The following is a 10363-nucleotide window of genomic DNA, read 5'->3' on the forward strand; positions in this document are numbered from 1 at the left end:
ACTAATTTAAATAGCCTGAAAAAATAAGAGAATGATATCAATTTTTGAGTACTCTCAAATATTTTCCATGTTCTAGATGCTTATTATGTTAACATTTTTTATTATTACATTTACTATATACGTATGTTACAGCTGAAGAAATTGAGACTCAAAGCAGTTAAATAACTTTTTCTTAGTCACACAGTTAAGTGATGAAGATCAAATTTAATGCCTGACCCCCAAACTTAAATTTATTCCATTTTACAACATTGTGCTTCCTCTAAGTTTTTAACTGGCTAATTTATTAAATCAAAGGCTGATCATGCATTGGATAGGTTATCTGAGCATCTGTCTTCAGCATTTACTCTTTTTTTTTTAATCAAAAGGTAAGAATTATAAAAAAGTTTAAAACCAATCCAAATTATTAGAAGTTGAATTATACCATGAATTTATACATCTAGGAACTCTCTGTCCCATTATGAACATGTAAAGATGACAATAACTTTTTCATTTAGTTACTATGACCACATAAAAATTATTCTAGAAGTGGCATGGAAAACGTTGCTTCAGGCTATGATTCTTCTCTTTCCTGAAGATCCTTTATTTCAGAGTTTTCATGAAGAGATAATACTAAAGGTTTCAATCTTCTCTTGGTTCTACTGCTACTACTGCTTTACTACTACTGTTACTACTACCAGCTGATATGTGATTACTGGTTAGAAACCAGATACTGTTCTTGGCATTTCTTGTGTGTGTTAAACCTTTCAACTCAAACAATAATTCCATTAATAGGTATGGTTATTTTCTGTGTTTCCAAAGCATGGAGAAGTTAAGAAACATACACAAGGTCATACAGATAGTAAGTGTTAGGCTGGAATTTGAACCCAGGCAATTGACATGATACCCTTAACCATCACGCTATTTACTTAACAAGATAGGAGCATGAGAATTTTACACTGGACTAAAGATCTGCTGAATCATCATTCTCTCAAACACCCTCAGGTTAAGCACTGAATATCCAATGTTAGGTTTTATGTTTATTCTAGTCCTGACTTAACTCACAGACATGAGAGCTCAGAGACTTGATCTCAAGCAAGCAGAAATTATGCTATCCTGTATGTATTATGTCATATACTATGGAATACAGTGGAAATATATTTCACAGTCTCTGTTTAAAGAATTTGTTAGGGAAAATAAAACCCATACACACAAAACACTATAAGAGAACATGGGATCAAATGCTAAATTGTGTAATAGAGACTAAGGCTTACAGAAGTTCAGTGAAGGGAGAAAAATCAAAGAAGGAAGATTAATAACAGGAAACCAAATAGAGGAGGCATATATAATTAGGCTATGGCATGGTCATAAACTTCATCCTCCTCCGGCCCCAAGCACCATTTTTCCTTAATTCACTCAAGAACTTGACCAGCCATTGAGGTATAAAGTAATACATGCTTTTTGTCCTTTAATATTCTGCATTCTATGTAAGAAGATGGCACGTTCTCTTTCTCTGTTATGAGGCAGAAACTGTTGTTGCAGAAATGCCATTTCTGGTCATTTATCCAAGGCAATGATTCTCAAAGTGATCCATTGACTTCTCCAGGTCCCCAAGAGTCTTACAGGGAATTGGTGAGGTAAAAACTATTTTCATGATAATATTAAAATGTCATTTGTCTTTTGTTCTGTGTTGATATTTGCACTAATGGTCAAAAGCAATGGTGTATAAAGTAGTTAATATCTTACCATTAATCAAGGCAGTGGCACCAAACTGTATTAGTCATTGCATTCTTCACAGTCACACATTGGCAGTTTAAAATAAATTTTTTAATAATGACTTTTAAGAGAATTCAAGAGTCCTGACCAAAAAGACTGAGAAGGACTGATGCAAAGAAATGATTATGTGAGCGTAGAAAGAAAAAGAAAAAAGGAAACAATGTAAACATCCATCAATAGGAGTTTCATTATGTAAATTATAACATACTCAAATCAGGGAAGACTCTGGAGTCACTTCAAAGGGTGAAATATTGCTATAAGTGTTTACATGGAAAGTTGTTCATAGTATATTTTAGTTGAAAACCACAGATTGAGTAACAGAATAGGGAGTGTAATCACATTTACTCATATATACGTATATAAAATTATACACATAAATGCATAAAAACTAAAAGATCTGGTTATCTTGGGTTAGTAAATTGGTTGTAGAAAAGAACTTACTTTTACATGCTTATATCTGTTTGAATTTTTACATTTAACATAATCAACAAAAAATCTGTAATCGGCAGAGTAATTGAGGGATTTCCATTTGTGTGAGAAGGGAATCTCTTGAGGAAGAATGGAACCTCACCTTGTAATCATAGTGCTCCTTCAAGCTGACTGGAATTCCGTATAGAAGCCCCTTTTCTTTGCGCTTCTGTAGTTCTCTAAGCTGCTCTTCACAGTCTGGAATAAAGTCCGTGAGGCAGTTCAGCTCCTCGTTTACCTTCAGTGCCTTTTCATCAACACCAACAGAGAGAACAAGAAAACAATATTAAAACACCCAGGAACAAGGAATTCAAGAGACAATTACATCCACTATCTCCTCTTGAATAGTGAATTTTTCACTTCATAAAATTACAGTTTGGGAAGGACTCTAGAGGGTATTCAGGAAAGCCTCGAAAAATATCACATTACCGGTGATTTCTAATCTCTCTAAAAATCTCCATTGGGCAATAATGAATGTCTTTTATCTGAAGATGACACAGTAGAATTTCTGACATCTACATCTGAGCTGACATCCATGCCCATCTTCCTCGACTTTATATGTGGGACGCCTGCCTCAGCATGGCTTGCCAAGTGGTGCCATGTCCACACCGGGGATCTGAACCAGCGAACTCTGGGGCCGCCGAAGAGGAATGTGCACACTTAACCGCTGCACCACCGGGACAGCCCCTAAGGTCATTTTTAAGGTTAAATCTTTTATTGAAAATGTCTATTTTCCTTACAGTAAATTTTTTCCTTCTCCAGTTCAATCCTTAAAACATCCCTCATAGATGTCATGTCTAGGCATTTAATAATGTTTTCCCACTTCTGTAAACCATCTCTTCATATCAAGCATATTCTAGTAAGAGCCAGACCTTTATATTTAGAACCACCAGTAATTGGTGATGTTTCCTCCCATCTAAAGAACCAGGTTTCCTTTCTCAAGCTTTGTCCATCAGTTTCACTCACACGGCCCTCACCTGCTCCATGTAGGTGTAGAGGACATTTTCTGGGCTGAAGGTACCTTCCTGGAGCTTCTCACTCAGTTCCAGCAGCGACAGAGAGAGGATGGACTCAGCCCGGATGTCTGGATGCTGTAGGAAAATGAAACAAATGAGAGGAGACATTCCAGCAGAGGAATCAATTATTTATGGTCCACCACATATTAAATCTTTGCTTAATAAATTTTAAGTATAAAACACTAAGCTATATCTTGTGGGAAATATCAAAGAAAGATATAGCTCCTTCCCTCACGGACTTTACAATCTGTTGTTAGAAAAACATGTACACTTTCACAGATAAAATATATTAATGTGTGCTTTTCTAAGCCACATAGAAAAAGCAAGGAGTATATATAAAAGCAAATACTTTTAAGTAGATAAGGAATTATAAACTAATTAGTAGTCATTCGTAACACATAGGTTAAGGAGTAACATGGAGAGGAAAAATTCCAAGTGAAATCATTGTTATTAGCTTCCTTTGACCGCCAAATGTTCTGTGGAACCCCTGAGCTGGGCCATATGTAGTCAGGCCTCCTGGGTGAAATTGTCTCCTCGGACCCTTCTTCCCAGCATCCTCCCTGCTCTTGAGCCTCAATGTTTTACTTCACGGAAGGCAAGAAGAATCAAAGAGTGGCAAATCCAAAAAGACCTAGAAGGAAGTGTTTCTTCCTAAAGCCTAGCACAGAGTCTTTTTGGTTTTTGTTTTAAATTTAATATGTTATCACTTTACCTCAATTGTTTGTCAACAGTAACACTGATATATTTTGCAAATATACCATACAGGGTGTGGCCTTACACAATTGACGTCAAATGACACACGGTACAATTCGACTTTTCCTTGTCACAACAACATCCTTTAAACTGTGAGACAGAGAATGCCTTCCCAGAGGCAGAGAACCCTCCAAAGTGAAGAGTGAGAAAGAGGTAGCCTAAACTTTCCTCTAAGAATAGAATGTGCCACTTAGTATACCAGTCTTTGTCAGAAATATACATTGTATAATACTATGTTATAATAGATACAATTGACACTAAAACGATCAGTGGTAGGTAAAACAAATTGCATTCCAGTTACTAACGGAAAAAAATCTTTCAAAGATTCTATCTCACCAATTATAGATGCATTATCAATAATACTAATACAGAATTCTAATTTTTTTCTCTGCTCAGGCAAAAGTCCAAAGGAAATTGATTAACTACAACTGGAGGGATGTGGCATTAATATCAGTAGGTGAAAAAACTTTATATAAAAAAATAACTCACAAATGAGCTCAGAAAAAATGGATGCTATTGAGGTCTATTTATAAAGAGTCCTACTGATTGTCAGAGGTGAAAAGACCCAAGAATCCTCTTTCCAGCTATAATTCCTTATTGCTACTTTAAGGGAGCTGGTATCGTTGAGAAATCAACATTGATTTCTATAGATGATCCCCAGTTTCCTCTATATGTCATATTTTTATGTGATGAAGTAATTACGAATTCAATAACATTAGTACCTTTAGGGAGAGGTGGAATTACAGATAGACAGCAGGTAATATTTAATACATGGGATTTCAAGAGCCTCAGACAGCTTTTTGATTTACCAGTGGAACTTTAGACAACCTATCAGTATTTGAAGTTTCATAATGTAACATAAATTATTTGATTTAAGAGGTCATCCTCTGGCAAAATACAAATGCCTCCAGAGACAGCTCCCTTAAACTTAATGAGTCACTTATTCCTCAGTGTTAATGGGGGTAGCAATTTCTGCCAAACAAGTTTTCAGGAGGGGAGAAAAGAAAGAGCATCGATACCTGTCTGGGAATGGTATTGCCAAGGATCCTCAGAAAACAGAGGGATTTAAGGGCACAAAAAAGGCGAAGCACTGGTGCTCCAAAATGAGCTGTGTTAACATCAAACTCCAGGGTGATGCTGTTAAAAAATAATTTCCTGGCTACCCTCCCACAAACTTAAAGGCCTAGCAGAAGACGTGCATTTACTAGGGGGAAATAAATTCTATAGCTTTCTTACTATCTTACATCAAAACTAGATAAGAAATATCTTAGGGTATAAGTAATTCCTCATAGATATCATTTCTTTTTTTCCCTAATATTTTTACTTCTTAGTCTTTATACTTCTTACCTAATCTTCTTACTTTTTCTCTTTTTTTGAGGGAGATTAGCCTTGAGCTAACATCTGCTGCCAATCCTCCTCTTTTTGCTGAGGAAGACTGACCCTGAGCTAACATCCGTGCCCATCTACCTCTACTTTATATGTCGGATGTCTGCCACAGCATGGCTTGCCAAGTGGTGCCATGTCTGCACCCAGGATCTGAACCGGCAAACCCCGGGCCACTGAAGCGGGAAGTGTGAACTTAACTGCTGCGCCACTGAGCCGGCTCCTAATCTTCTTACTTCTTAATCTTAATAATTAAACTCTACCCACAAAAGAACTTATTATTTCCAAGATGAAAGTCTAAAGGTCATAGGGACTTAATAATTAACTAAAGGGATTTAGTCTGGCTCCGTACAGTGACCTACCTTGTAAACTGCAAATAGAGCAATAGCTGGCCTGTCTCCCATGTAAACATAACTTGTTATTGCGAGCACTTTACCTTGTAGAGAGGGAGAAAAGGAGAAAGAAGGATTTCCTGAGATTTTAGGTCCAAGCTTCTATGAGAGAAAATAATCTTTATTAAGATATTCCTGAAATGTGGATGCAATTAAAGATTCTCCTCTATTTCCATTCGAGTATGTTGGAAATGAAGTGAACAGAGTTAATGAGGTATTAGGAGCACAGGATCTAGAGTCCGACAAGCTGAACTTGTCAGATTGAAGCTTGTCACTCACAATATAAATGACTTTTGGCAAGTTATTTAACCTCTCTGAGGCCAAGTTTTATCATCTGCAACAAGGGACTTGTATTAATATTTACCTCATAGGTTGTTGTATCAAATTAAATTTTATATATGTGTATTTATGTGTCTATCTATGTATATATATGTAGTGCATGGCCCTAGGAAGCACCTGGTAGTAGACAGAGTCCTAAGATGACCCCCAATGACTCTCATCCTTGTATAATCCTCTCCTCTTGAAGGCGAGCAGAACCTGTGAATACGATGAGGTATTACTCCCAAGGTTGTGTTGTTGCATGGCAAAAGGGATTTGCAGATGTGACTCAAGTTACGCATCAGTTGACTTTGAGTTAATCAAAAGGGAAATTATCCAGGTGGGGCTGACCTAATCACGAGCCCTTTAAATCTGGGTCTAGAGGTCATGGAGGAAATCAAAGATTTGAAGTTAGAGAGATGTGCTCCTGTTTACCTGGAACTGCCTATGGGAGCCACATGGCAAAGAAGCACAGGCAGACTTTAGGAGATGGGCGCATTCTCAGCTGACAGCTGGCAAGAAAACAGGGCCCTCAGTCCTATGACTGTAAGAAACTTAACTATTCCAACAAGCAGAGCGAGTCTGGAAGAGGATTCTCTCCCCCGAGCCTCTAGATGAGAACTCAGCCCAACCAACACTTTGATTTCAGCCCTAGAAAACCCTGAGCAGAGAACTTAGTAACGCAGTGCCCAGACCTCTGATGTATAGAACTCTGAGCCAATCAACGGATATACTTTACCCTGCTATGTTTATGGTGTCTTTCAGGACAGCTGTGAAAGCTAATACACACCCAATATCTGTACAGTTAAAATAAAGCCACCTCTCAAAAATTATTCTTCAATCGACTGCTTTACTGTTTAGTGCACTGGTTCTCAGATTAAAGTGCAAAAGGAAAAAAAACCACCTAGGCGATTTGAAAAAAAAGCAGATTTTTTAGGCCACGACCCCAGAGATTATGATTCAGGAAGTCAATGCAGAAGAAACCTGGAGTTTTAGCTAGCATTCTTTTTTGTTTGTTAGTGTTAATAAGAATCATTTAATTAAATGCTTGCAAACAGCGAAGAGAAAAATGATCTGTGTGAAACTAATCAAAGAAGGGAAATATAAAATTCACAGTAAACTTGACTAATTTTAGAATTATAAAATAACGACCTAATCCATAAAGCACATCAGACAAATAAACATTTTTTCCAATAATTTATTATCCAAGTACGGGGGAATTTTAAAACATATATTAACTCCATTAATTTAGAGAAAACAAATATTTTAATAACATTAAATATTTTATCATATTAAAAAAAGGGCAAACTCATTTTTCAAATAAAAATAAAATTTCCATTAAGGAAACAAAATAGTCACTTGGGCTAGCATTCCCGATGACTAGGAGTAAGTGGGAAAGGAGCCCCTTGCTTATTTGGTAAATGCTGATCCAGTGATCACTTTTTCTGAAGTTCTCAGAGGCTACCTTTCCAAAGCTAACTGTACTCTAGCCATGTTGACTGGCTTTCACTTTCTGGAATATGCTAGGTTTTATTCTACTTCAGGGCCTTTGCCCATGCTCTGCCTGGAATGATTTTTCTCCACCTTTCTCAATAATTCTAGGACACCCTCCAACCACTAAATGTCTCATCTAGTTGTCTTCTACGTGTTCTTTGAGTCTTTCCTCAGGAATTGCTTCTGCAGAAAAGCCCTCTTGGAGTCCCCAGACTCTGCCGTCTCCCCACTGTTATATGAACCTGAAAGCCTCTCTCATTCCGTCATGCACTATTGCAATTTGCAACTATACATTTACGATGTGATTGTTTGAATAGTATCTATCTCTCTCAAAACTAAACTCCACTGAGCAGGAATTGTATTGGTTTTGATCCACCTGCACACCTAGAAGCTCCTGTACTGTCTGACCCAAGTAAGCCCTCCACAAACATTTGTTAAATGAGTAAATGACTGAACTGGTACATAGTCTTGAAGCGTACCTTTTGCTTGAAGCGGTGCACTGCTGCCTTCATCTGCTCCAGCAAACGTTCTCTCTGCTCCTGGGCCTTGGCGATCTTCTTCTGAAGTTGTCTCCTAAAGAGCCACTTGCGCAGCAGGATGCCAGCTCCGAAGCCACAGAGTATAGCTGTAATGACTCGGCCATCCAATTTTGTGGTGGGCAGGAGCTGGGTCAGCCTTTCATACCCCAACATATCCTGAATCCTTTGCATGTTTCAGGGGGACACAGGATCTGCCAGAGAATAGAGCACCTTCTGGGGATGAGCACTCTCTCCCAGACCTAAGGTTATTTCTTAGTTAGCCAATCATTAACCCTCGTTGCAGACTTTGAACAGAGTTCTATCCCACCCCAACCTGTATGCAAACATTCTTCCTGTCCTGAACACACAGTGTTGGTTTTCCTGGGGCATACTCAAGGTGTCCCATGTCTTCCTTTTCCTCTTCCGAAAAGTCGCCTGACCAGCAGCCATTTCTTCAATGCCTCATCCTCTCCCCTTCCTTCTAAAGCACCGCAATCTTACTTTTTTCATTGATTTCAGCTGTTAGGCTTCCCTCCTGTCACTCCTCATCAAGTGCCACCATGATCTTTTTTAGAAACATAATAAAATCAGCTGAATCTAAGGAGACTTGTAGATGAAATCAGCTGGGAGATAATTAGCTGCCAATAGCATATGAATGCAGTAGCCACACCGCTGCTCTGATCACTGCTCTTGGCTTTGGCTTGGCTCAAGCAGTAAATGAAAAATCAAATTTTGTCTTAGATTTAGGACAAAATGATGCCCGGGAAGGTGTGAAGAAATATTGTTTTTGCTACCAAAATTTTTCCATCCCTTGCATGAAGCAGAAAATGAGAAAATCATGTTGCATATATGCAATTGAAATTTAAAGTTAAAATGAAATGGTTCACATTTCTAAGAAATGTTAAAAATAGCCTTGTCCCTTGACCCATTCCATGAATTTAGGAATTCATCCCAAGAAAACAATCTGTAACATCCCCAAATATTTCCATAGCAAGTTGTTCATCCCTGTTGCTTATAAGCAAAAGCTTGGAAAATAACCCAGATGTCCTCAAAGGAGAAAAGCTTAAAATTATCAAAATCTGTACTCTAAAATATTGTGTGAATATGTAATTGTTCTTTATAAAAACATTGAAGAACATGGGGATTGAATATAATGTGTGAAGACTTAAAATGTTGGTTATAGAGCAGCATACATAGAATTATCCCAATTTTGTAAAATAAAAACATGTACATGTGTTTTTGACAAGCATGTAAGAGAAAGAGAGAGGAAATAGACATGGGAGAGAGGAGAGGAAGAGGAAGAAGGAAATAAATGTTCTTTCAAAGCAAATAGCCAGCATTTTGCATCATACTTTGGGGAGTAGCAAATCCCCCATGGAAACTGAGTGCTGGAAACTTGGTATTTAAGCAAAGATTAAGGCATTTTCTTTGTGAAGAATAAGGCACTAAAGCAACGAGCAGATATGCTGGTGGAAACTGTGTATAAACAGTTGAGGAGCAGCAATCTGGGTGAAGAAAAACTAAAACTGGGCTTTAGCTATACTAAAGGATATCATAAATTTTTTACTGAGTAGAAACTGAAAGTTTCTGCAGATCAATTTCACAATTGTACTATATAATCTCATAGTTATTTCATAAATATTCCCGTGTAGCTTGATAGCTTGGCAAAATGGATAAGCACACTATTCTCCTGCCAGAGACTGGATGTAGTGATTATATATATATATATATATAGTGATTATTATTGTAAAGACCCAAAATGAAGAATCATTATAACACACAATGGCGGTTGTCAAACTTTAAGATGCATCAGAATCACCTGGAGGGCTTATCAAAATACAGATAATATGTCTTCTCCCCCAGCATTTCTGATTCTGTAGGTCCGGCATGGGAGCTGAGAATTTTCCTGTCTAACAAGTTCCCAGGTGATGCTGATGCAGCTCATGTGATGTGTGGTGTTGTGTTAGCTGTATAGACTTGACCCGGGGAAGCACAGTTTTGACATGATCACTGCAATCCTGAGCCAGTTTCTCTTTCACGACATCAAGGAACAAAATATCACAGAATAGGCACCAAACTTGAAATCAAAAGACCCAAATCTGAGGCCTGGTTTTGCTATCTACAGAATGTAAAACAAAATCCTTTAGTACTTTTAACTTCATTTTCCATATCTTTGTTAATTGGAGTAGTAACATCTGCTATATTTATCTTTTAGGGTTGTTATAAAGAGAAACTAAGAAAATACACATTAGAGGGCTTTGTAATCAGC

At 37.6% G+C, this 10363-nt stretch overlaps 1 protein-coding gene across 2 annotated transcripts in view; it reads right to left on the reverse strand.

The window, feature by feature from the left end:
- LOC106833445 (vitamin D3 hydroxylase-associated protein-like) overlaps positions 1–8377 on the reverse strand; it is a 41676-nt gene extending 33299 nt beyond the window's left edge. The window contains exons 1-3 of one of the 2 annotated variants that reach the window (XM_014844637.3): positions 8056–8377; positions 3198–3311; positions 2324–2467 (exon numbers count right to left, since the gene is read on the reverse strand). In XM_014844637.3, the coding sequence (XP_014700123.3) occupies positions 2324–2467; positions 3198–3311; positions 8056–8286 (489 nt within the window). In that variant the 5' untranslated portion in view covers positions 8287–8377. The remainder of the gene's footprint in view (positions 1–2323; positions 2468–3197; positions 3312–8055) is intronic. The other variant, XM_070494434.1, reaches the window with a different exon arrangement.
- Positions 8378–10363: the final 1986 nt, after the last annotated feature.

Source organism: Equus asinus, chromosome 22 (genome assembly GCF_041296235.1).
Source record: "Equus asinus isolate D_3611 breed Donkey chromosome 22, EquAss-T2T_v2, whole genome shotgun sequence".
Classification (NCBI taxonomy): Eukaryota; Metazoa; Chordata; class Mammalia; order Perissodactyla; family Equidae; genus Equus; species Equus asinus.